The following is a 26,509-nucleotide window of genomic DNA, read 5'->3' as shown; positions in this document are numbered from 1 at the left end:
GACGCCCTGTCCTTTTTAAGTGCTTTTTATGTTCTGTGGACGGAAGTTGTCAAAACAGTAAATATTACAAAAAGTATCAGAAATATGCACACTGTGTCTCTTCGGAGGGGCTTATTGACTATTCTGTCCTATAATAACTGGAAAAGGGCCAGAAATTCCCCCATTTCTTTTTCAAGCCCCCATCCCCCCGGCCCGACGAAGGGGAAACGGAAAAGTTCCGTCTGTCATCCTCTTTCTGGTGGTTTTTCTGCCCTGTGTCCCGCAGTTTTTGTAGATGTTCAATTTTCCCTTTTGTTTACTGAATAAGATTGTCATTTCGCACAAAAATACTGCTGCATTCAGTGGCAACGTACCAAACTATTTTATCCTTGTTTATAAAAACAAGAGAGTGTATTCAATTTTTGAACACGGTTTCTCTATTTTGGATAGATTTTGTCCTTTTTGAGCTATTCGATCTTCACTACGAAACCACCCCTCCAGGTGATACTACAGAGCCGTGCCTCTTAAGGGTGCATTCCACCAAATGGTTGTATTTCTGAGAGCGAGTTCATTTATATTTTTTGATCCCACGGCATTTTTACAATAAGACATGCCATATAATCAGGAGGGATCTTAGAAATATTTCTATAAATCCTGAACTTGGGACTGACATTTTCAAGTTCGGGTTAGGCCTATTTCTTTCACAAAAAGCCCCAAATTGCGGGCCTTTTTTAAATAGAGGTGGGCGGCTACATTCAGAAATGAGTGCTTAGTTTTACTGCTATTTTTGGGGTATCTTCGTTCAAAGGCGAATTCGTTCATGAAATTGAAACTAAAAGTGATCTTCTGGCCATAATCTAGAATTTCCAGTGAAAAAAACAGAGGCCAAGCTCTTCACGAGAGTCAACAGGCGTCGCTATTTCAGTCCCATTTTGCAGTTTTCTATGGGCGAGTATTTTTGGTGTAGTGCAACCATCAACGAGTGGAACCTTAAAATGTAAATAGCGCCATCAAGAGGCAAGAAATGACTAGTCTTTTTTACCACCAGTCCTGTCAAGCTAGCCTGCTTTCATTCGTTGTACGAGAACAGGTACCATACCAAAGTCACGCTGCCGGCATTGTGAGTGATTGAGCTATTGGCCTAGTACTATAATGCAATCGTCAGTGATCGTGTGATTAAATTTTGGTGACTGTCCGTCTGAATAGTGAAGGTGAGTACAAAATGCTGGTACTGGTAGGCCTATATGTAGCTTTGGCGTGATAAACGTTTCCTTTTTGGGGGGGAATTTCTTGTAAAGAACAGACTGTGGGCATAGTTCATTAACACTAGGAAAGATTTAGTTTAACCGTAGGCCTAACCCTACATACTTAGGCCTAGTAATACAAGTTACTAGTTGTAGTAAAATGTAGTATTCAGTCCTGCCTGTCGCTTGTAAGTGGACGTGACCTTATTGTACTCCATACGATGAAATAGAAAAGACAATGTACCAGACAGTGCTGTGGCACTATGAATGCATACATGTAGCTTTATAATAGTTCATTAACACTAGGACAGATTTAGTTTAACCGTAGGCCTAACCCTACATACTTAGGCCTAGTAATACAAGTTACTAGTTGTAGTAAAATGTAGTATTCAGTCCTGCCTGTCGCTTGTAAGTGGACGTGACCTTATTGTACTCCATACGATGAAATAGAAAAGACAATGTACCAGACAGTGCTGTGGCACTATGAATGCATACATGTAGCTTTATAATTCATTGTTCTCTGTAAGTAACAATGGAAGTAACCTTTACCTAGCCAGAAGTAGTAATCTGTAGCGCTAGGTACATGTACTTCAGGCTCAGACTACTACTGAATATTTTGTAGTACTGTGTAGTTTAAGCCAAACAATATGCTTCGCGGTTAGGGTTAATGCCCCCTCATTCTTGGCCTTTTCTGCACTTGGCCTAGGTCGACATGATGGCCTAGGCCTAGTGTGTAGCCTACATGTAGTTAGCCGCACTAGTAAGGCACGGACCCTCACTCCCAATCCATCCTTAGCCACATATCCGTTTACGCAATTTTGTGTCGGCGTACTCAGCCGTACTGAACATTTTCGGCGCGCCCACGATTTTTTTCGCACACAAAGATAATCCTTACCCTCTCCGCTTTCTTAGCGCCATTTATTGAATGATTTCACTCACGTTGTTCTGGTATTTTCCAGTCTTTTTGCCTTCACCCATTCAATCTCATGGGCTTGCTCTCACAGTCGCCATCTTTAAAATATTAAGGTCGTTGAACATTATGTCACTTGATCCCTCATTGTCTCGACGGCTCCATGTCAAGACATACATGTATCTAATACACAGACTGAGCGATAAGATACTATATGTACCAATGGGCTCTTCCAAAACTTGGGCACCAGATTAGATGTCAGCAAAAAAGGGGGAAAACATGCAAATCCCTGTACAGAGTGAATGGAGAGTTGCCCCTTTGCCCAGACGTTAGTGCAATAAATAGAACAACCTCCGACCACCAGAAAACCTCTCCAGGATGGTGAAGTTCTTGAATATTTTGCCCATCCACACTTCAGAAAATCGGCAGCGTGTACTCTCAATCACTGTCAGCTACATGATAGCTTGACCAATCACAACACGGCTTCTTTTTTCCTACTTGTTTTCCTGACCCCATCAAAATTATAGCGTAGCTATGATTGGTCATTGGAATGGAAGCCGATTGGGCCAGTCACAGTGTTGCTTTCATCAGTGGGTGACAGGAGAGCAAGAAGGAAAAGATGGGAGCTTGTGATTGGTCAAACATCTAACTTTATGAAGAAGGCATGGAAATTTGTTGCACAAATTGCACCAATGACAGAGTAAGTTGGCACAATCAAAACAGTCAAAATGTGCAATGCAAGTTTGTACATGGCTATCTATGAGATTTGTATACACCTATACAGTTCTGGAAGTAGCAGGGACGGATCTAGCTTTCAGGAAACGGGGAGTTGATGGGTGTACTGAAGGGATGCCCTGCTAAGGGAATCTACCAGAAATGGATGTAATTGTTTAACTATAGATGGATAGATGGGACTGGTGTGAAGCTACGTGTAATTATTTATTCCTCGTTTGGCGTTTGACATTCAATGTTGAACAAGTAACTGATATTCAATGTTGAAGAAATAATCATTTGACATTCAGGATGCACGTCCCTTAAAGAGATGGAGTGCGAAAGGGACAAAAAACAAACTGTGCCAACTACATTTTAGGGCATGTTTGACCTTCAAAAAACCCCATGCCCCAAGGCTGCAAGGAGTCGTCGCTGATTGACATGATTGAGTAGAACAATGGCATCAGATTCATTTTAATCTTCAGGCAGTGCACGGGGTTTGGGTATTTTATTTCCATTTCAGAAAATTATGGTGTGATGCATTCACTTTCCCACTCTGGTTTGCAAGCAAAGAACCCCACTGACAAGACTTTTGTCATAGCCGTTTGGACCGTGGAAAAAACTTTGCTCTGGTTGAAATGGTGGCAAAGGGGTCACTAAAGTGTAGCAAAGCACTTTGAAAAAAAAAGTTTAGAGCTGGGGTGTGGAATAGATCTATATTATTTGATTAACTGAAATACGTGTACTGTAGTTTTGATAAAATGGCAAGATTTTTCTTTTAATAATTACAAGTCCCTGCCGTAAAAAAGCATTGCCAACATTTCAGGGCTTGTTTGACCCCGAAAAAGCTGTTGCCCTTCGTTCCCTTTGTGGGAGAGTTGTTTGTGTATGCATCATTGTGAAATTTCGCATACATGTACAATGTAAATTGGGTCCATGTAAACAGGTGAATGGATGTGCAGGGTGGCGGGGTGTTTATTCCCTTTTATACTCCATCACTTTTAGCGGTGTGCATTGTGAATGTCAAACGGTTACTTATTCAATGTTGGGATATCAAATGGTTACTCCTTCAACAATGAATGTGGAACGAGGAACTACATGTAACTTCACATCGATCTGAACGGGGGGAGGGGGGGAGGTTGCAGCCCCCCCCTGTAGATCTGCCTCTGTCCAATCAAAACCAAAGGGAACTATTCTTGAAGTGCACTAGTCAGTGTTAGTAGACTAGCTCTCAACCTTAGGCCATCTTGCATCTCACTGTGATTAATTTTTATGCATGCGATGCTTACAGTGTATGTCAGATTTACCAACTCATGATTACTTTGCGGCCATTCTTTTCCCATTTCCAGTGGGAAAAACAATGATTTTTCTGTGATACTGTAATGAAATTTTTTGCAATAGTGAAATTTGTTGGCGGCCATTTCAGCAGTGCAGTGGTATGTGGGCGGTGGACGGAAATCCGGAATGTTCATTCACATGGTCTTAAAGAACTGCAAGTCAAAAGGCCTACTCAGCGAACGCTTTTATACAGCCCAGCTACATGTATTTTTTATGAGTTCATATTGACAGCGTCCATATATGAAACTCTTTCCTTTCAAGATGTGACAGAACATTAAAAAAAATCAGACCTTTTTGCAAGACATTATGCAAGAGTTCATATACACGATTAACATCACGTGACACCCTGGGCACAAACCATATGAGACTGGTCTGAAATATTCTTGCCTATGTGTTTTCGAAGTAAATGCGTCAATATTTTCACTGCTAAATTTGACTTTTTAGGACTTGTTTTCACCTTCGGAGAGGTACTAAACCACTGCAAGGAAAAACTTCCTCTTATTCTTCCCATGACTACATGTACATGTATGATCAAAGCATAACGCGTACTTCGTACTCATTACACTGCACATGCGTCAGGTTCATGGCCGACCTCTGTATATCGTCTCAATGGACTCATTATGTTATGCACAAACCTGACTCTTGCGAAAATTGATCAAACTTCCTCCTGAGTTGATTATCCCACGAATGGATTCATTGAAAGGCAAATCAGCTCTGGACATGCTGGATGAAGTACAATAACTTTGCACAGGAGCCAAGATTTAATTACAGTAGGGTTGTGCCTTACAATATCTGGAAATAAGATACATGTAGTTCCATGGCTACGCCTAAGACTACCGTTAGGCCTCACGCTCACTCTTGAAAATTATATCATACAGAGTTGTTGACTTGAGTCATGTGACTTGGACTTGAGTTGGACTCAAATCGCTATTTTTCTTTGACTTGTGACTTCACTTGTACAGAGAACTACCGGTTTTGACTGGTGACTTGATTTCGACTTTCCCCCACAGAAGACACTGCCTTGTCTGCCTTACATTGAACGAAAATGTTTAATTATACTAAGCAAGTGTGCCAAATTCAGTGGTCCAAAACCTGCAATAAACATGTTTGTCACCTGACATCTTGGTTAGGATACCCTTTTTGCTATAAGATCCTTTAAGTTCAACAACTCTTTGGAACTGACCCCCTTTAATGTATGCTTACAATACGATGTGGTACAGAATGGCAGGAAAAAAAGGTGTAAGCAACTTTGGAAATATCTTACAATGTAAGTTGATGCCTAGCCCCATCTGCTTGTTATGTCTGCACAAAATAATGTTCAACTGGACTTCTACATGTACTTGGACAAAAGAGACTTGTGACTTGCCTTGTGTTTGGACCAAATAATGTACAGTGTATGGCATGACTTGACTTGTGATTAAAACACCTGTGACCTGACTTGTGTTTTGGCCAAATGACCTACATGTTCATGTATGGCATGACTTGACTTGTGACTAAAAGACCTGTGACCTGACTTGTGTTTTGGCCAAATGACCTACATGTTCATGTATGGCATGACTTGACTTGTGACTAAAAGACCTGTGACCTGACTTGTGTTTTGGCCAAATGACCTACATGTATTGCATGACTTGACTTAACTTGATACTAGAAGACTTGTGACTAGACTTGTGTTTTGGCCAAATGACATACATGTACATGTACCTGTATAACATGACTTGACTTGTGACTAAAAGACTTGTGACTTGACTTATGATTGACCAAATCACACGTACTTGTGATTTTGACTTTACTAGACTTGTGACTCGAGTTGACTTGGACCTGCAAAAATGTCCGTTATTCCAACCTGTTTTTTTTTCCACCTGGAAATTTCTTGAGGCATCCAAGAGAAAGATTATCGTAACCATGGTGTTGTAACGAAACACTATTAAAGTGGATTTTTCACGTTTGTTGTTGGCCCACCATGCCCACAGCAAGTCGGCAAAGCAGTATGGATTAATTCAGCTCTCCTCCCCACCCCCCAAAAAGAAGAAAAGGGGGCAAGACTTTTAATTTGATTTAATTACTTTGTTGTGATAGTACAGGTACATGTAGGAACTTTCTGAATGATGGAATATACTGCTATTGAGGATCAAGTGGAGGTGGAAGTGGTTGAGAGTCAACATAGTCATGGTAAGCTCGGGCTAGGGTGGAGTGGGGGTGATTGTGGTGAGCAGCAGGAAGAAGATGGGTTGACGTGATATTGACTGAGGGTGGTATTGACTGATGGTGGTGACTGATGATAGTTGTGATATGAATTTTCTGATACGATTGCATGGGCAGTGGATGTTAGAGATGGTGATGGGTTTGATAGTGATGGTGAAAGGCAAAGTAGAAGTGATGTACAGTGTAATGAGGATGCCTTGTCATCGTTCTACTGTGGTGATAATGTTGGTGATTGTAGTGACGATAATAGTGCTTCTATGGTAGTTCTTCTTGGTAGTAGCAATATTACACATACATTAAGGCTAGGATCTGGTGAGATACTGATTTTAATTTGTAGCTGGGAATATACTTGTATACATGTATGTAAATTTTTACAGTCACCATCCATTCCCCAAATAATCTGACTCACTCACAAACATCTTTCAGCACGACTTGAAAATGGAAAAGTTGAGATCACCCTCCACCCAAAGGAAACGAAAGACGGTGAGAGGAAGTGCTTGACAGAAAAAGTACGAAAAATCCTCCATGGCTTGGTACTTGTCATTGGCATTGCACTGTCCTGGGTCAGTGCGATGCAGTTCACTAAGAGCACCTACTCCGCAACTTTCAATGCACCCTTCTTCGTGATCTGGTTCAGTACTATTTGGAACGTCATCTGTTACCCGGTGTATGTGACTGGGGCATGGGTGTGTCTCAAGGAGAAGAGGAAAGGTGGACTGCGTGTGCTATTCAGGTGAGACTGTGGAAACAGTGTTAACCCTAACACTCCTCAATCCTTCACCTGTTGGAGGACTGAGGAGTGTTAGGGTTAATCCTTCAGAACTACAACATTTGAAGTAGGAAGCCATTTGAAGCAAGATATGGGACGGAGAGAACCCCCCGCCTTTGTGTTGGTCATTGTTTGATCGGAATCTCAGGAATTCTTTACAGACTTCTAGGGGGGATGTGTTAGGTAACAATAGTCTAGAGTGTGTATAGGGATTGGACAGGTAAGGGGGGTACCCCTCCGTCCCATATCTTGCCTGGTATATAGAAAGCTGTGCGAATAATTAGTGAGGTGAACATCACTGTGACCTTTCTACCTGTGGCACTGTGTGGTGCTAAAAGGCCCTTGTCCTTAAATTTCATGTTTTGAAAAAACCACATACATTGTAACCTAAGATATTCTAGCAACAAGAAGGTGAGGATTAACTAAGAGAAAATTGACTCTCTTGAAAACAGATCTTTCACTTTGGCCTTAATGGGAAGGTAGACTGTAATTTTGCAAATGGAACACAAGGTCTCTATTCTGTGCTGCGGTCTCTAACACAAGGTCTCTATTCTGTGCTGCGGTCTCTAACGCAAGGTCTCTATTCTGTGCTGCAGCCTCTAACACAAGGTCTCTATTCTGTGCTGCGGTCTCTAACACAAGGTCTCTATTCTGTGCTGCAGCCTCTAACACAAGGTCTCTATTCTGTGCTGCGGCCTCTAACACAAGGTCTCTATTCTGTGCTGCGGTCTCTAACACAAGGTCTCTATTCTGTGCTGCGGTCTCTAACACAAGGTCTCTATTCTGTGCTGCGGCCTCTAACACAAGGTCTCTATTCTGTGCTGCGGCCTCTAACACAAGGTCTCTATTCTGTGCTGCGGCCTCTAACACAAGGTCTCTATTCTGTGCTGCGGTCTCTAACACAAGGTCTCTATTCTGTGCTGCGGTCTCTAACACAAGGTCTCTATTCTGTGCTGCGGTCTCTAACACAAGGTCTCTATTCTGTGCTGCGGTCTCTAACACAAGGTCTCTATTCTGTGCTGCGGCCTCTAACACAAGGTCTCTATTCTGTGCTGCGGCCTCTAACACAAGGTCTCTAACACAAGGTCTCTATTCTGTGCTGCGGTCTCTAACACAAGGTCTCTATTCTGTGCTGCGGTCTCTAACACAAGGTCTCTATTCTGTGCTGCGGTCTCTAACAAAAGGTCTCTATTCTGTGCTGCGGTCTCTAACACAAGGTCTCTATTCTGTGCTGTGGTCTCTAACACAAGGTCTCTATTCTGTGCTGCGGTCTCTAACACAAGGTCTCTATTCTGTGCTGCGGTCTCTAACACAAGGTCTCTATTCTGTGCTGCGGCCTCTAACGCAAGGTCTCTATTCTGTGCTGCGGTCTCTAACACAAGGTCTCTATTCTGTGCTGCGGCCTCTAACACAAGGTCTCTATTCTGTGCTGCGGCCTCTAACACAAGGTCTCTATTCTGTGCTGCGGCCTCTAACATGGTCTGTCTAAAATTTGACACAATAAGAGGTCCTTCGGATTTGGCAAAATACCTTGTTGAAACAGGAACCCTGTATTATCAGGAATTGAAACAATGTAGGACAAAGGATTGGGACCTAAAAATCTCAGTACAAGCATAATCATTTATTAACAGTGCTTTTAGTAACGAGCTTCAAATGTATGTCTTCCTCACCCCCAGGGAGGACCAGAAGATCTTTGGACCTAACGGTCTGACGGTACTGACGTACTTTAAGTACATCGGTCCATTCTGCCTGTGCTGGATGGTCACCAATTATGTGTACATCCGAGCTGTGGGTATTATCACGGTGACAGATGTCACCGCGCTCTTTGCGACAAACACAGCATTTGTCTACATCTGCTCCTGGATTTGGCTGAAGGAGAAATTCATTCTCATCCCGGCTAGGGTAAGATTTATTTCCCGGACACTTGGATGTGGTATTGTTAGGTTTTGTGACGGGGTCTAATCTTACTGTGATGCAGTTTCAGTGAATCTCTTCCGAGATTGCTCAGGGATAATGTAGCATCAGTGTGGCTGTGGAAGTTGCTTCACTTGTCTGTGGAATCCCCCCCAAACTCCCTCGCCCTAACCAAACAAAAAATAATATTCACAGTGAACAGGCCAAGGTTGACAGGTGGACTTGCTCCAATTCAATTTGTTCCCCACGCAGAGTTTTTCTGTCGTCCTGTCCATCCTTGGCACTGTCCTAGTGTGTTACGCTGACGGGTTCAGAGGTAGCCGCGCAGAGGGAGTAGTGCTAGCTCTTGGAGCGTCCGTTGGTGCTGCTCTTTACAAGGTAAAGCTAACATCAGGCCCTCTCCTTTATCCCCGCCCCCAAAACCCACCACTCCTTTTCTGTGTGGTCCATACCGGGCACCTGTATTTCCTGTAGGTACCCTCTTGTAGGTACACGCACATGTAGTCACGGGCAGTGCTGTCATAGTGATAATCAATGGGGCCTGTATATAGTGCAGGCTATTGGATATGGAGAAGCACACTATTTTATGCACATAACTTCCAGGCGCACAAAAATTGTCTGGAAGGAGAATATTAATCTGTAATCCCCTCTAATTGTAAGATTATACAATGACAACTCACAAACATTTGTAAATGTGAGCAAATAGACATGAGGACAACCGGTGAAAAATTTGTTTAAAGTGAGAAATTTTGCTGATTGGTACGTCATGGAAAACAGAATATTTTCGTAAAAATGACTGCACTATGTCCCAAAGCATTGATTTTAAAGATGTTTCCTTTCATCACTGATTTCCTTATTTTCCTGTCCATCCTTGCAGGTGCTGTTTTTCAGGTGTGTGGGCAACGCCTCTTTCGGTCAAGTCTCTCTCTTTTTGTCCCTCTTGGGCCTCTTCAATCTTGTCTTCTTTTGGCCAATCATGCTCATCCTGTACCTGACAAACGTTGAGACGCTGGACTGGGGGAACCTGCCTGTGACCTTCTTGTGTGGGGGTGCTGCACTGACCTTAGGTAAAGTAGTTCAGGTTCCAGACTTGAGGGCTTCATGGTCTGGGATATTGCATCAGAAATTGAAAGACTGATTTGTTCCGTCTATATTTTTTTCAGACTTCCTCTTCAATTCTTTTGTTTTCGCAGTGTTTAACTTCCTAGTCAACTTTGGCATAGCTATCACTTTTCCCCTTTTCATCGCCTTGGGAACTGTTGTAGGGATTCCTCTGAATGGAGGTAAGTGGAACACTATCCAGTACACAATGCATGGCCAGAAGTGACCAATCTTAAAATTGATGGATCGTTTTGCATAATCCAGTTAACTTAGCAGTCTGTAATTCTTGGATTCTTGTTCTTGAAGTCTCTGGTTGGTACATGTACCTCTATAATCAAGAGAAACGTGGTCTTGATTCACCTTACAGTTGTTGATTGGCTGGTCAGAGGTGCAACGTTCGGGGCGCTGAAGATTTTTGGTGGGGCACTAATCGTGGCAGGATTCCTGGTCATGCTGGTGCCGGAATCTATCCAGCGGAAGGTTGCATGCTGGGAGGAGGGAAAGTGTCCCTGCGAGAGGCAGACATTAGACCAGGAAACAGGAGAGCCTGGGGAGGGGGAGGGGGCGGGGCAAAAGGACATTGGTGAGAGGGAGTGGCAACACAAAGGAGAAACTTGGCCAGGACTGGAACAGACTGAGGAAGAGAAAGACATTCATTGCGCAACAATATCACCTGAAGTAAATGTGGGTTAGATTTGGATCTTCCCCTCGGAAAACTTTGACAGTTTTTTCAGTGTCATTCTATTTATTTGTAGTTGGGGAATTTTGTAGTCTACTCTTCTACTTGTGTGCCATGTTAAGAGAACTATGCCAGCTGAAGTGTATTTCGGGAAGTTTTCTGTCAAAGTGATGTATTTTGTTACTTTCAGATTGCATTCTGGTATTTTTCCGGTGGACAGTGTAAACTTTACTTTACGAAATTTGAAACAATATTTTGCTTTCCGAAACTTGGGCCAAATCACGGTGCAAGCATAGTGAATCTACATCTTCAATTCAACAGAGCAAATTTTGCAAATTGATAGCACAATTCACAATTTGTATAAAGTTTGTTCCGCTGTTGATATTTGGAGAATTGTAAATAAGTCGTGGACTGTGTCAAATCCATACAAAAAGGCAGAAGTTTTTTGTCAGGTTTGTTTGAACAAACTTAATACACTGAAGGAGGAGTGTTTTTGAGAAAGCATGAATGTCAGGAATTGATTACCTCAATACATATACTGCCATCTCGAGAACGATTGCCCTATCCGAATATTTTGGTCACTTGTTCTTTGAGTAACCATTTATGTGCAAACAATTGAATCCAAGCCTCTTCCGAGCCACAGTGAAGTTTATGATACAAGATTTATATGTTCAAAAGTTTGCAAGTTTTAAAACCGAAGATTTTGTATTCTGGTGAAATTTTTACTTCTTTTCTAAGTTTTCTGTCATAAGTGAGGCTTTACACAGTTGAATCTCACAAAACAACTTGGTGCTAACATTTCAATTTTCCACTCTTTTATTTAGAAACAGATAAATGCAACACGCATTGTATGAGAATAAGAAGTGAGTATAAACACCATGGCCAGAACTTAAGAGGTTTATCTGAAAGATCTCCAGTTAGTAACAAACCAACACGAGATGTGAACTTTGGATCAGTTCAGTACATGCATCAATAATTATTAGTCTGACTAGAATGTAAGAACTAAAGAGGTTTAATAGTAACACATTTTGCAAATCAGATTATTGTGTATCAGAAGGTTTGAAAATGGAAATAACTATTGAATCAGTTCACCGCTTTTTACTGACAAACAAGTCTCTCTAAATACATTCCAAATATTTCTTTGAAACCGTAAAATAACTCACCTTCATTTATACACAGCAAATACATGTACACTATTCCTTGAAACCTTGGTATTAAAAAGAAATAAATATACAAAATCATCATAGATACTAGAAACTTGAAACTGTTTAACTTGGTGCCTGTTAAATGTACGAAATGAATGAGATAGCTTTGACGAGACTAAATGTAAGTTTCACTTGAACATGTAAGCAACGTAGTAGTCCGTTTATATGCTGTCCCTAAAAATATTGGCAGAGCAAAAAAAAAAACAGTCCGCGGTCCAACATGGATTCAAGCATTGTAAAATCACAACTACTTGCTGAATTTTTTGCTTGGTGCAGAAATTTTGTCAACTTGCTAAGCAGCCTTTTCCAGGTCAACAGCTCTAAGAAATGCGACCAAAGAAGAGAGCTGTTTCCTGTTCAAGGTTGGTTCAGATTTCAAGCACGCACCAAACCAAAGCAATGTCAATATCACAGCGCATTGCCAGTGAAATATGTGGCAGCTAAAATGCAGACATTCACAGCTCAGGGATTCAATCTGATGCCACCATTCCGAGTTCCTTGTATGCTTTCACACCAAGTACGAACCACCCTGCAGTTTGTTCTCTGTCCTTGCTAATACACTGTACATGTACCCATCATTTACAGCCCACTCATTCTCGGTATATGTACCACCATACCCAAAAACAACAAAATACTGGCCAATTAAAGACAATGATTGATTGTCAATTTGTTCACAGGCTTGACAGATCAAATGGGAAAGTGAAAAAAGAAACCCTACCATATAATGCTTGTAGAAGATTCATGGATATCTGTCTACTAATGCTTATTTTAGCAGTAATTAACAGAACGTTTCTTCCAAATTGTGGCAATTCTGTGAGTTCAATTTAAGCTCAGGGTCTGTATAATTATGATTTCATAAATGCCTTGAAAGAGTTCACAAAAAATAGTTGTTTCCTCTTGTAATTTTACAAGAATTCCAAAACAATAGTTCCCAAAATGGAGTGTTTTAGTGGATGTGATGCGCATGCAAGGGTTTATCTACAAATTCAAGTGAATCACTTGTGTTATTACAGTGACAGACGCACTGCAGGACAGAAAACAAACGCACACACCTGCAGACAATTTCCAGGTCAAGTTCTGTTCACATCTCACTTGATCTGACTTCTGAAAGTCAGAATGCTCTGAAAGGCGGACTTTCTTTTAATAGTGCAAACACATAATAATGTGCAACTGCTTACGTAATTTCGAACATTTTTTCCCACGTACGTTCTCAAAAATAATCCAGCGTATGAAAGGCAGAAGGAAACACTAACAGAGAATAATGACTGAATTGCTAGATGAAACTTGTTTATACTTTTTTTTCAAACCTTTTAAAGGATAATGCCCGGTCCTTTGTTCAAATTACTAAAAAGCAAAGTACTGTCAAGTGACTGAACATTACAGTATTAAATATGGATTGTGCAGTACTGAAACTCTGTGGGGCGCACTGCGAGTAAAATTGTCTTCACATATTTTCTGAGGTTACAAAAAAAGAATAAAACCCTGTCACACGAAAACCACGAGCCATATTCATAATGGTAAGTTCAAGATCATGGAACAGGAATGTCCCAAGTTTAGACATGTACAAAATACCAAAAAATGTCAAGGGAGCCTAAAAACTTGAAAACACCACCAAATGGCAACGTGTTCAGTACTGTATAGAGTATAGTTCACAGATATTGCAACCACCACGTACATGTAACTATTGCATACTAATACCTTAATATATCATGCACATATCCATGCTGAAATCCTACTTCAGGAAGTATTTCAAAAAGTGTAAAAAAATTCTTTAAAAAATCACTAACATAGCAGCAGCAGCATAAATGGATTAAAACTCAGTTTTCTTTGTTCTTTTAATATATCAAGAGCTTTGAGATTGAAAGCAATACATGACGGGTCACACACAATGAAAGCGACAGTTTTAATCGCAGATGATGTGCTATTTTAAACTTTGTCCAGTGGGGGTAACCGACCAGCAGGCTTGAGAAGGTATTCCCTGTCTGCTGCCCTCATGTGGGAGCTCTGGGAGCCACTGTCTGCATCAATGACATGATTGATGCATCCTAGATTAGAGGAGTGGCTCGCAGTGTCTGCGTCCTCGAGGAAATCCGCTGCACCGTCTAAAGTTACGTATGCCGGCGGGTCGATTTGCCGCGACCGAGCCATCTTGCCTCGCCTTGTTCTTACCGGGGCTGTGTTGCAAGACTCAAGCTGCATGTTGGAGCTGGTGTAGCTGTTCAGTACTGAATGGAAACCGTCAATGCTTTGACAATTTGGAGGGTGTGAGGTGGCGGGTATTGAGTTTGTTCCATTTACTTGAGGGATAGGATGGACATCTATATGCTGGGTGGTCATGGCTGATCCCAGATCTTCCCAAGTCTTTCCATTTCTGCTGCTGCCTGTTCTCTTCTTGCGTCTCGGTTCTCGACAACCTTTTCGCTTTTCCTTGCCTATCACAGTAGAAAACAAAATGTATACCTCCTCAGTCTTGCTCATAACAAACATGTGTGACAGGTTGAAAAACCTCAGTTAAAGTGAGAGCTTTTCGGCAGGGAAGGGGGGTGGTTTTTGTTTTGTTTCCATTTTGGTAACAGTCCCAACAGATGAAAAAAATCAACCTTACCATTTTTATTACTGTACTTAAAAAGGTTATTTTGAAATTAATCATAATTTAAAAATGCAACTTTCATCAAAAGTAAAGCTTTAATCTGATGGTAGCCAAGTGGAGTTAGCTCATGAATTTAGGAGTATGTTTAATCAAGTATACAACTCCCTAAGGTCTACCTTGCAGTGAGTGTACAAAATGCCAAAAATCTAGGATTCTTTTCTCCAGTAGTGCACTTATGATATAGATACATGTATACAGCAGAGTTGGAGGCCTCTAGGCCACAGTTTGTCAGTAAACCTTTTGAACTCCTGGCATGTGCTATTGGTTAATCGTTTGTGTATTTTACTGTTCTGTATTGCATTTTTTTGTTTCGTATTGTTTGGTTTTGTTTTATGCCGCATAAATAATAATAACAATAGAAATAATAACGAAGAAAATATATGTCAGAAAGAGGGAGCCATATAAAGCGGGACAAAATCTAGGGAGGAGCAGTCAATCATCAATCTAACCACGTTAGCGGTTCGGTTATAATTAACTGGAAATCAGTTTGTGCTTGTGACATGAATCATTAACATAAATGTAAGGAAGACATGAGACATGGGGATACTGGCAACAAGTCTACTCGTATTGTTATTCAACGCTGATTAGCATAAAAAGCATGGTTGTAGGCTGTGTACATGGCAGTGTGCGGTCAGCCATGACGTTACGCTTTGTGAGCATCATGGTATGACAGGTGTAATCAAAGCAATGAAGATTGTCGCATATTATGATGGCTGGACAGGGAAAGGTACAAATACAAACAGCGTTTCTATGGAAATCGCCCCGGCAACCGTGGAATATTAGCTCGGATGAGACGATGTATTAATACATGCATGACTGGCAACTGAAAAAAACCCACAGAATAAAGCCCAGACCAATTTTTTGAAGAAAAATATATATTTGTATCGTATAAATGTACATGGCATATTCAGGTTTGAAACTACATTGTTAGACATGCAGACAGATCACTTTGGTTTTGCTTTTTCTGCCAATCAATATCTTTGTATAGATTCTCATAGAGTCTACAGGTGCAAGCAAATTACATACTTGACATGTTACTTTTGGGAGGCACATAAGTGCCTTGGTTTGGAAAAGTGGGTGTTACAAATATTAGTTTGTAATTTTAGGTCCCTGTGCTGAAGTCATTAGAAAGATATATTGTGATTTTCCACCCAAAGTGAAACGTGCAACTTTTATTAAGGGTATTCAAAACTGCATCCTGGCTCTTCAATGTCACTCTCTCTTGCACAGTCACAATTAACATCCAAGCCGTGTACTGTTCCCACAAAGTGCTCTGGATGGGTGAATTAGATGTTTAGTTTTTGATGCAAACTCAACAGGATTTGAATTAACTTGTGCCCCTGGATTAAATTGTGAGTGTCCACTGTTGATGTCTGGTCCTGCTTACTACCCAGTCAATTAACAATGCAAAAAAAAGCACTTCAACAAGTAATTGATGAAGCAATATTAGTGTGCCATTATACCATCTCATGCCAATATTCCAAAGACCATTCTCATATGCTCCAGTGAATGAACACCGCCCATCATGCATAGCTAAGTGTGCAACCCAACTGAATAGTATGAGACAAAACACAACCACTGGCAGAACAGAATTTGAAGGATGTTTACCAGGAAAACAAAATGAAAAATAAAGCCGTTCATCAAATGCACCTGCTCAAGGGCACAACTTCTAGAATAACCCTCTGTCCACATCCAGCACTTCTCTGACTACAGTCAAGATTAAAAGGTGCAAATGCGTTCTATTTTCTGCATTCTATTTTCTAGGCTCAAAGAAAGCCTAACATCAGAGTGAACAGCAACAAAAGATCATGTTTTAATTTTGTGCCGTTTTTGTATGTGTTTTTCCCTTCTATCAACTTTTCAAAACCTGCCACATGTAACAAGAGTCAAGTGCTAAGGTTCTGCAATATCATCTCGATGAAAGGACAACATGCATATATATACTGGTACCTTGGACAGGGTCTCAGACAGCAATAAGGCCTTTAAAACCAAGCTAGCCAATATGACCGTGGATGAGGGGGGAGGTTATGGTTGCTTGAGTTAAAATACCTCTCACCTACAACTGCCAAACGTGACATCAAAGCACTGTACTTAGAGTCAGGAGGAGAAAAATGCAATTCAGAGATGCTTCGCACACAGCCAAGCGCTTTGCTGAAGTTTGCAGAAACTAAGGCATATTAATTCTCCATGCACCCTTATCCAGTGTAAAAGTTTTGGTATAAGAGCAGCCAGCAAATCATGTGCATTTCTTGGAATTCAAAAAGAACAGCAGTGTCATATCAAGCCCATGTACATCGTTCAGTTCTGCAAACCTGCCATTAAAATTGGCAGAGGGTATATGCAGTTACAGTTAATTATCCTCTAGCTGATGCTTGACAGCGAGTGATAATAATGCAAGGTGAGGGTTTTTAGGAGCCCTTTCATTGTGATGCTAATGATAATTAAGCATTGGCAAGAAACACAAGATATCAAAGGAAATTGGGCAAAAACCACATTGTACAAAAGCTAAATAGCAACGGATAGCAAGCGGACTGAAGAACAAAACTTCACAAAAACAACATCATGCCATCACACAAGGAACAAAACACAGCGTGCATAGCTAATTCTTTTCTTTCGTTTTAACAATTTATCGTGCACTCACTTCCATCATCTAAGGTGCTTAGATACGACCCCTGGGATTACAGGGATCACACTATAGCCGGTTCTCCGACCTCAGCCAGTGCCTGAGCTGAAACACCACAGAAAGCAGGCAGTACAAGTATATGTGTATATAGTGTTGTACTCTCCACAACCACCACAGGGCCAAGTTTGGATGAGGTGAGAAATAAAAAAGTGACCAGCACTTCCTGGCTGACCACTGACATGTAAAAGAGGTGGTGATAGATGTACAAGCAATTTGGTGGAAATCAAACAAACAAATAAGGTTAGATGACGACTTGTTGGATGCAGGATGGCTTATGCAGGGCTAATGATTGAGACAATTCCAAACAAGAAAACATTAACTCAGCAATTTGAATCCACCAAATGCAAATTTACATCGTGCATAAGTTATACATTTTGGGGACTTGTTCCAAGAACTTGCTCGAAACTACGGAAGAGGATGAGAAAGTCTTGAAGACGTATTGCTGAACTGTTTCACACAAATTTGTCTGCCAGCAACAGTTCAGATTTCTTAAGCTTGTCTTCCTTGGAAAGTGTACCTCATGCTGCATTAGCCCTACACTGACATCATGGATGGAGACGGCTGCCTGTTAGTATCATGAGAGAGAGATGGGTCATCACATGCATGGATACCTGGCACTATAGACATTAGAAAAGCTGACGAGGAGTTCAGGTACTACGCTCGAGGGTTGTCCTCCTCATCATCTGAAGATTGTTGACCGGAAGCCAGTGAGAAAATGTAAGGTGGGTACAAGGATTGGGAAAGAAATGAGAAGAAAAACACAACAAAATCATGTGAGGAGAAATGGACAAGTAACCACATCTGCGACAGGAATATCTGATGGACAGTGTTTCAAACCCTAGCAGTGTCTTGAATCAAAAAATTGATGAGCCCTGCTATAGCAGCCAATCAATTGCAAGCAAAATTGTAACTTAGGGTCATGAGTTACATGTACAAGGCACAGGTAATGGTGAAGGCACATCTTTGATGTAGTTCACTGGACTGAATGACTTGTAACTACATGTACATGTACATATGTGTATATTGTTCTGCTTATGGCACTGGTCATGTGACCTCATATATTCATATTGATCAGCATTTCTCAATTTGTTGGACGAGGAATTTTGGTACCTTTGCTGAAGCAAACAGAGAGGACACTTTATATATTAGTTTGGAGGAGCAGCAACGATCTCTACTTTGGGGTCGCATTTCACTGATGCAAATAGTCTAACACACACGAGACCAGAAAACCTCATTTTCTCAGGGCCAAAAGAGGGTATTTGGGGAACATTTTTGAGCCCCGGAGCAACATGTAAACAAATTGGTTGATTTCAAGAAAACTGGCTGGGGAACACTGCTAGGGTTCTTCCTAAATAGAGACTGGCATTTTGAGAAGTTCTCTTTAGAGAAAGTGACTAACATGATGAGATCTACTTCAATCAGCAAACATGTACGTAAGAACACCACTGTATTTGAGATCTGTGATGCCATTCATACAATAAAAGTTTATAAGACTTCTCAAGTACACTGTGATTGAGGCTACAGTAATGTATACTTGATTGTACCACAATGGATAACAAACATACACTTCAGCTGCACAGAAAGGTGGTTTGGAAATGTTACTACAGGACCAATCAATTTAGGAAGGTAACATGGCTCTGTTGGAGAACGAGAGCGACACACACCAAGCCCAAGCCTGTGATGTGCCTCAGTCTTCACATTTACATAAAACACTGTTTGGTTTCTTCCCCTTCAGAGAGTGATCTTGTGGCATGCATGAGGATCATCGGTAACAATTTGATCCAATTCCAATTAGTCGATTTCCACACCCACAGTTGTCAACAAAACACCCCAGACCATATCACGTTTACATTTTGTTTGAATTAAAAAAATAAAAACTCTCTAAAAAATGAATGAACTCTGTGTCCACCACCTCCAAAAGACAAATTCTTCATCACAATTTCATTACCGCTGGTAGAATAAGGATACCAATACTGAAGTTATCACTTCTTTCAAACAAATGCTACAGTTGCCACGGAAACCTTAGCAGAATGCTTCTTGAAACCAACTGGTCTCGAATGGATTGTACTTTTGTATTTTATCCTAATTTGCAGTGTGCATCATACATGTATCTATTCTTTTTCCTTCGTGCCCTCCACCTCAGACATGAAACACCTCCATGTAAGTCCAACCCTAAACATGTACATGAACAAAGATACAGTGCTAATTCACAATTCTCTCTGTGTCTGTTCATGCATTGAACTGGGTGCAAATTTGGGGTGGGGGACATCTTTTTTTGTGAAAGAGAGAAAGTCAACTGGTAATGCAAAACTGACGGAGACACACCGACTACTCATGATAAATATGTTGTGGGAGGAATTTTCTCAGGACTGGTTTAGGCATGTTTTGTGGAGGGCACTTTGAGGACTGCATACATGTTCAAGTGGGAAGCAGTATTTGCCAGAAATGGTACTTCCCAGGCAATTACATCATGACAGGTACACAAACCAGTGAGGGAATACAGTTGGCTTGTGAGCTCTAATTATAGTGAAATCTAATGGGCATTGGGATTATGGTGGAGGAGGGGGGAGTGGTCGGCTCTCAGAATGGGGGGGGGACTTCAGTGGCCTCTCAACACACATTTGATATTGAAGAACTATGCCATTTTCAACGGACGATTTCTTTCCAACCATTTGTTTTGCTATCCCTACACCTCAAAACATGATGAGCTGCACATGCATTTGCAGGCACACGAATGTGGCTTGAACAGAACCAGAAAATCCTGGTGTAGACACAAACACTTGTTGTGTAAAAAAAAAGTACATACTTCTTTTTGGACCAGACGGCACGACTGCAAAATAAAGGAATTAATGAAGGAAATACAATTATTACACCAAAGTGTCTACTTTCTTTCAATGTCTTGTTTGGTACAAACAAATGCTAACAAGCAAGGCGGCGCTTCAAATTAGCCAGGAATATGCCAAGTTTAGCAAAGTAGTTCACACTACTGTTATCAGTTGGCAGAAAACACACAAGCCCAGCTCATGCCAGTGAAAGTTAGCTTTTAGTGGCACAAATACAAAATGGGGAGAAAACGGGTTTCAGTTCAACACGTATCTATCATTTGGCGAGGTACACCCTCAGTTACTTGACCCCAAATTTTTAAACACGGGTGACTACGTGTACATGCACATTTCAGTCCTTGCAAAATCTGAGACAACTCTTCAACATGACAGCTTACTTTTCCCACTTCACTCCGTTATTCCACTCTCTCAAGCCTGAAAATTCACCATGCTAATGCTTGAATTTGAGATTTTCTCCAATCAGACTTAGAGCTTGTCAAGTTGCCATCAGCCCCGACACGCATTTCATAAACCCCACCCATGAGTATTTCATTGCTGGTGACGAACAGAGCGGGATACTACATTTGTCTCTGTACCTCCTAAGCCAATACAAACACACTGAATGGTTGTGCGCATTGCGACGAAACCTAGCTATACCCACTGTTTCCACCCTGCAGCCTGCTCAGCAGCAAGACCTTACCCGAGTTCTTGTTGACTGACGTCAGGACTATTCCCTCACTGTGAGCATCGTTGCTAGGGATATCCCCCCGCTTGATGGTGGTCAATCCCTTCCTCTGCTTCTCTTGTCGTTTTCTAACAAACAACAGGAATGGGCAATAATCAGAACTTAGAGGGCATATCGAAAGTGCAATTTTTGAACCCAAATTTAACACAGGAATCTCTGCTATGCACCAATGACATGAAAATAGCATAAACTCACTTGGCTCAATCGTTCTCAGTACCACAAATCCTCTATCTTTCCAGAGAATTTTGGGACAGATCTAGAACTTGGGGCTTACTAGTTTCACACGGATCTAGATCTCAATCAGTCATCCCAACGCTGGTTTGCTCCATCCATCAGGTGGGTTCTGGTGTCTGTGGATCGACTGATTACCGATTGGGATCTAAATCCATGTGCAACAAACAGGCCCGTTGTTGTCAAGATCTCTGCTCACCAAGTGTAGACGCCCCACCCTTTAAGCTAGCTGGGGTTTATCGGCCAACTACCTTCATATGTTTAACCCTAACCCTCAACAGAGATTTGGGTTAGAGATCCTTTAAGATGATTGATCAATGTGCATTGTTTTGTTAGTGTTACTGACCCTGTAGGGTGCTTGTGATCTTCGGGTCCCTGAGGCCAAACGGCTTTCAAGTCTAAGCTTGCAGCCCCAACAGCATTCACCAGTGGCACTGTTCAGTGAGACTGGCTCCAAGTGTCTCCAAGTGTCCGCTATGACCCTTTGCAACTAAATGCACCATTACACATAAGGTGAAGGAAATATTTCAACTCAAGCTATACTGGTACTCACTCATTGAAGTGAAGGCACAACGTGATGAGGATGAGGAGTACCAGTGTAGCAATGGCAATGGGGATAATGATGGTGTTCAGTGTGCCGTCCAACGGTGCACCGACACGCTCATCCCCGATGAAAACCACACTGTAACTGGTAGCGTTAGCGATGTCCATCAAGTGAGCCTTCAAAATTACTAGAGACACAACAGTGCAGAAAACAGTTTTCACTACTGCTCAGAACTGCTTGGATCAGACCACATGGATCAGACCACATGGCCACCATCACCCCTGATGGGCATGCTTGACATAATTTGGAATAGCAGCAATGTGGGTAATCCGGCCTCCAGTACCCTGGAAAACCAAGCTGGTAACAAGTATTTGAAATGCTGTAATTATGGGGTATACCATATATCGATACTTTTGTTTATATTTTTGATTATATCTGACCTTCCAGGATTGATTTCTTCAGAGCGAACTGGTTACCACTCTCAGATTTCTGTTGGTTAGCGATGGACACATAGAACACAATCTGGACGTCGGCATTTTCATCAGTCGGGTAACCCTCTAGAATCATGATGTCACTGACAGTAAATGGAGTGCTGCAAGAAACGAGATGAAAAAAAACAAAACTCATAACAGTCCCACCACATTCATTCAATCTTCTAAAAATCTGATCTTAGAGGAAACTTTCAATCTTACGTGGATGAGCCGTTTACTCCCAGTGAACAGTCAGAGCCCGAGCAGTAGTCAGAAACGCTCCTGGCGACAATCAGTTGGAATTTGTTGGTAGGATCGTTTTCATTCTCATTCCACTGAAGACAAAGGAAAGAAGACAAAGTTAGAAAGAAATCTGTAACACTGTGCTTACATGTAACAAAATGAAAGCAATGGCCTGCTTGAAAATAACACAGCTCATAAATTAGAGAGACAACCCAATCTCAGATCAATCCAGAAATTACTTCCTTTATGAAATACTTCCAGTATGAATTACTCCATTACCTGCTTCAGGTTGACTTTATCAAATCGAATCGATATTTTGTTGTCTTCAATTTCTGTTGAAATTAAGGTAGAACAAAGACAATTTTATATAATCAATACCACCATATTTTAAATAATGCACTGCAAAATAAAACATATGGCACAAAATTAATGTCAAATTGGTCTAAAAATCAAACCCCGCTCCAAACTTCCATCACATATTTTTACAGAAACTATACTAAGTAGCCTATCTCCTACCTTCAGATTGAGTTGCTGAAGCTGACACCACAACTACAGCCAAACAGATAAAGGTCTTGACCCACTGGGGAACATCCATCCTAAAAATGACGGAAGGAACATTCAGTAAATAGTTTGAAAGGTAACAGAAAAGGGATAAATAACAATGTTAGCACCCTGACTCAGCAAGCCTGACACTCAGTCAACGGTAGTGAATTCAGTGAGAATGACTCCACTGAAATTTATAGCTGTAACTATGCACAACTAGTTACGTTTATTCAATCTTTTTCTGACATGTGTATCCAATTCACAATTTCAAACATCATTTTGGTGGTTCAAATATTCAGCTTCACATGATCTATACACTTTAGGACCCTTATCAACGTTGTTCATTGGTTTTAAGATGCATATAAGAAATATCTTGAACCATGTAACGAGCCGATCACCGGGAAGTCTTGTGGGTTGCGCCATCTTTATTTTGCAGTAAAAATGGTGGTATCGAAATTAGTTTAACTGGATTGGAGACGATGTGATATTATCTTGTGGAAGAAAATATACTCTTTATTCTGACATGAAACATGCTGAATTTGGCCATCCATGCGAATTTTTGTTTTCCCATTTTTGAAAGCCTCTAAAAACCGGTACAGTTTTCACACAATTTTTCCATCAGAAATCACCCCAAAATATGTACATGTAGGAGACAATGACACTGCATGTGTGTGAAACCACACAGAAAGCTGGGACACTGGAGAGAATAGGAACATTGTTTTTTGATAAAAAAACAACGACATCATGATGCGACAGGGGGGGGAGTGGGTTAGCGTAGCGGTTCTTTCCTCGCTTTGCACCAATGAGGCCCGGGTTCGAGTCCTGGCTTCGCCCAGGCTTTAAGTACAACGACATCATGATGCGACGGGGGGGGGGGGGGGGAGTGGGTTAGAGTAGCGGTTCTTTCCTCGCTTTGCACCAATGAGGCCCGGGTTCGAGTCCTGGCTTCGCCCAGGCTTTCAGTACACTTGGTTTCCAGTCCACACTCGCTCTCGCAGGTTTTCTCTGGGTACCCCGGCTTCCTCCTGCCTCTAAAACTGGACCTTCTTATAACAAACGTATAGCTCTTGGCACAAATAACATGAGTGGCTGAAAGAGCCTTTAAAGCAAAACAACAACAGCAACATGCGACAGGAGATTTTCATGATCATATCCGGAGATGAAACTGCAAAAATGTGAACACAACCCATGCAATAGAAAACATATTCACGACAAATCAAAGAGTGACAACAATTGCTTTGGTTCAGAATCTTTATCTGTACAAATGTACATTAAATGTGGAAAATTACCTCACAAAATAATAAAATAATGAAGACATTTCTGAGAAAATGATATTGTCACAACACACGCCATTTATCCTTCAAGGTGGCAACCAAATAAACATTCGGGTTCCAGATGCAAATTATTCACGACTGTAATACATGTAGTCTGTTACTGAACATAGTCGGGTGCACAGTGTTAATGTTATTGACGCAACTGCTATTACATATTTTTGTATCTTCATGTGGAGCAGAATTGGAACTACATTGTATGCGGAACCCATGTCTCACAGCAGGCTTTCTGACACTATCAGAGTGGAAGGTCCTGGACTTTATTCTACATATACTTAAAAAATTTTGTGAGGTTGTCCAGGAAATTTTATTTGACTTTATTATTACAAATGATGACAAACTAAATAAATCAGTGCAGAGTTAGTAAGGATTTATTTGTTATTAAAGGAAATGATTTTGGGGGAATGTCAGAGTAGTAATACATTATATATTAATTAGGGGCCTCTGAAGTCCACATTTATCAGAGAATGCTTTTACGCAATTTTTAGAATTAAATAAATATCCCCAATATGCAAGCACCTACATGTACTGAGTATGCGAATGATTTAAACCCTTTAGTTTTGTTTTAAACTCTCTTTCCAATATTAAAATTGTTGATCACAACTGGAAAGAGCTCTAAACTGTTGAACTCCTGATCAACAGGGCAAGGTTTAAGGTATTAGTTGGGCAGTGACTCTTCCGGTGCCAATTAATTAAAACCCTCCTATGCAAAGATGCATTCTCAACACAGCTTTCCTATCAGTCAAAATCAGTCAAGTGACATGTGACAGGTCTATTTACTGTACAGGGAAGTGGAAGGAATTTTTGACGGTTACAGCAAGAGGACGGTTTTAAGGATCTAAAACAATGCTGCATCCTGATGCCCTTTTTTCTTCACACCTGTATTATTTCAATTAAGGCTAGTTATTGCAAAAAAAGTAGAAAAGGCATTAATCTGGGCCGCAGTAATGCTTCCAAATATGTTGGAAAAACCAACCTTATTAAAAGTCAGTGAGACAAATGTCCATTTTGAATGAGTTGCCAATAAGCCAATTCGTTATTTCAGTCACGCACGTGCCCAACTGGCCTCGATGAACCATGTTTTGGGACAAACAAACCGTTCTGCGCCATACGTGTAGCAATGCAGATGTTCGCACCTTAGAGTTTTTCTGCATTGCCGTTCTGGTTTGGAATTCTTCAGAAGTAAAAGACGTTCTATGGTGTGCCTGGGCAGTTTTGGAATATCTATGAAAGGTGAATAAAGAATCCCCTAAATAAGTATTTCCCAACAACATCTGTAAGTGTTTCTCAGTCCAGAATTCGTGTCCTTCCAGCATTTCTGTAATGACTGGCTTTTAATGAGATGATATATGATGAGAAAAGTGGAGTCAGGATGCAACATTTTAGCCCCACAATTCCTACGTGCCAAAAATTTTGAATGGGCTTATTCGAGGTATAAGCAAAACCAACCAAAAGGTGAGATTTCTGCAAAGTTCGGCTAGGCTACCTATACAAGTTGTAGTCGCCAGATCCCTAATTTCACCACCTTTCAGTTTCATGCCTTTTGTCAAGTCTGATTGGTTTTCACAGAAAGTACAGAAATAAGGGACCTTGTGACTATACTGTCATGGATGTAACATGGTGACCATGGTGGTTAGATGGTCCATCATGTCCGTGGAGGAAGGAACCAATGATTGATGGTCTCACTCGCACCTCAGTGTTCACGTTTATCATGCTGTCACTTCCTACATGTCCTAGGTAAAACAATGGTGTACATCATACATAACGCACGGAGGCAGGAATAAAGACGTTATGAAAGACTCCTTTTTCACACCAAGTGACATGTCTGGATGCGGAGGCCTACCACACCTTAATTACTCTGATTACATGATTGATGAAGGCCTACCTGCCTACAGCTACTACAAATTTCTAGACCATCATGGCATGCATGCACCGTTAGTCTGCTGCAGTGCGTGGTGTATAGCCAACATTTCAGCAGGCTGCTGAAAATTTAGTCACCGATAAATCCTACCTTTGTGGTGATCTGCAAGTCGATTGCTAGATCAGATATTTCTCTATAACTAAAAGTAACAATTCCTTCTATGTCTTATGGACAAAAAAATGAAAAGAAAGACGAAATTACTGCTCAAATCGACAACGCAAGGAAATGCCTTTTCATCAACGCCCATACGTACGTATGTTGCTATTTGCTTTTC

At 41.1% G+C, this 26,509-nt stretch overlaps 2 protein-coding genes across 10 annotated transcripts; one reads left to right on the top strand and one right to left on the bottom strand.

Moving 5' to 3' along the window:
- The first annotated feature begins 891 nt into the window (after nt 1-891).
- Nucleotides 892-12,111, top strand: LOC110978265 (solute carrier family 35 member F4-like). Of its 3 annotated transcripts, none has more exons than XM_022233111.2 (8): nt 892-1,190; nt 6,264-6,351; nt 6,811-7,117; nt 8,830-9,055; nt 9,320-9,445; nt 9,945-10,134; nt 10,261-10,350; nt 10,536-12,111. In XM_022233111.2, the coding sequence occupies exons 2-8, from the start codon at nt 6,285-6,287 to the stop codon at nt 10,859-10,861; spliced, it is 1,332 nt and encodes a 443-aa protein (XP_022088803.2). In that variant the 5' UTR covers nt 892-1,190; nt 6,264-6,284; the 3' UTR covers nt 10,862-12,111. The 3 variants fall into 3 exon arrangements, with proteins under 3 accessions (XP_022088803.2, XP_022088801.2, XP_022088808.2); XM_022233109.2 differs by having other exon boundaries at nt 893-1,190; nt 6,259-6,351; XM_022233116.2 differs by lacking the exon at nt 6,264-6,351 and having other exon boundaries at nt 894-1,190.
- LOC110978266 (uncharacterized) lies at nt 11,646-26,509 on the bottom strand. 7 transcript variants are annotated; one of them, XM_022233120.2, is made up of 10 exons: nt 26,326-26,509; nt 22,957-23,036; nt 22,720-22,772; nt 22,420-22,532; nt 22,168-22,319; nt 21,737-21,914; nt 20,908-21,020; nt 20,192-20,215; nt 17,344-17,430; nt 14,343-14,484 (listed from the first exon to the last, which is right to left on the bottom strand). In XM_022233120.2, the coding sequence occupies exons 2-9, from the start codon at nt 23,033-23,035 to the stop codon at nt 17,390-17,392; spliced, it is 753 nt and encodes a 250-aa protein (XP_022088812.2). In that variant the 5' UTR covers nt 23,036; nt 26,326-26,509; the 3' UTR covers nt 14,343-14,484; nt 17,344-17,389. The 7 variants fall into 7 exon arrangements, with proteins under 7 accessions (XP_022088809.2, XP_022088812.2, XP_022088814.2 ...); XM_022233121.2 differs by lacking the exon at nt 17,344-17,430 and adding an exon at nt 17,997-18,068 and having other exon boundaries at nt 14,345-14,484; XM_087132953.1 differs by lacking the exon at nt 14,343-14,484 and adding an exon at nt 17,997-18,068.

Source organism: Acanthaster planci, linkage group LG02 (assembly GCF_054643075.1).
Source record: "Acanthaster planci isolate LZ-2023a linkage group LG02, COTS_SCS, whole genome shotgun sequence".
In the NCBI taxonomy this organism is placed as follows: Eukaryota; Metazoa; Echinodermata; class Asteroidea; order Valvatida; family Acanthasteridae; genus Acanthaster; species Acanthaster planci.
Note: the sequence above shows the minus strand (reverse complement) of the source record. Positions and strands in the feature narration are given on the sequence as shown.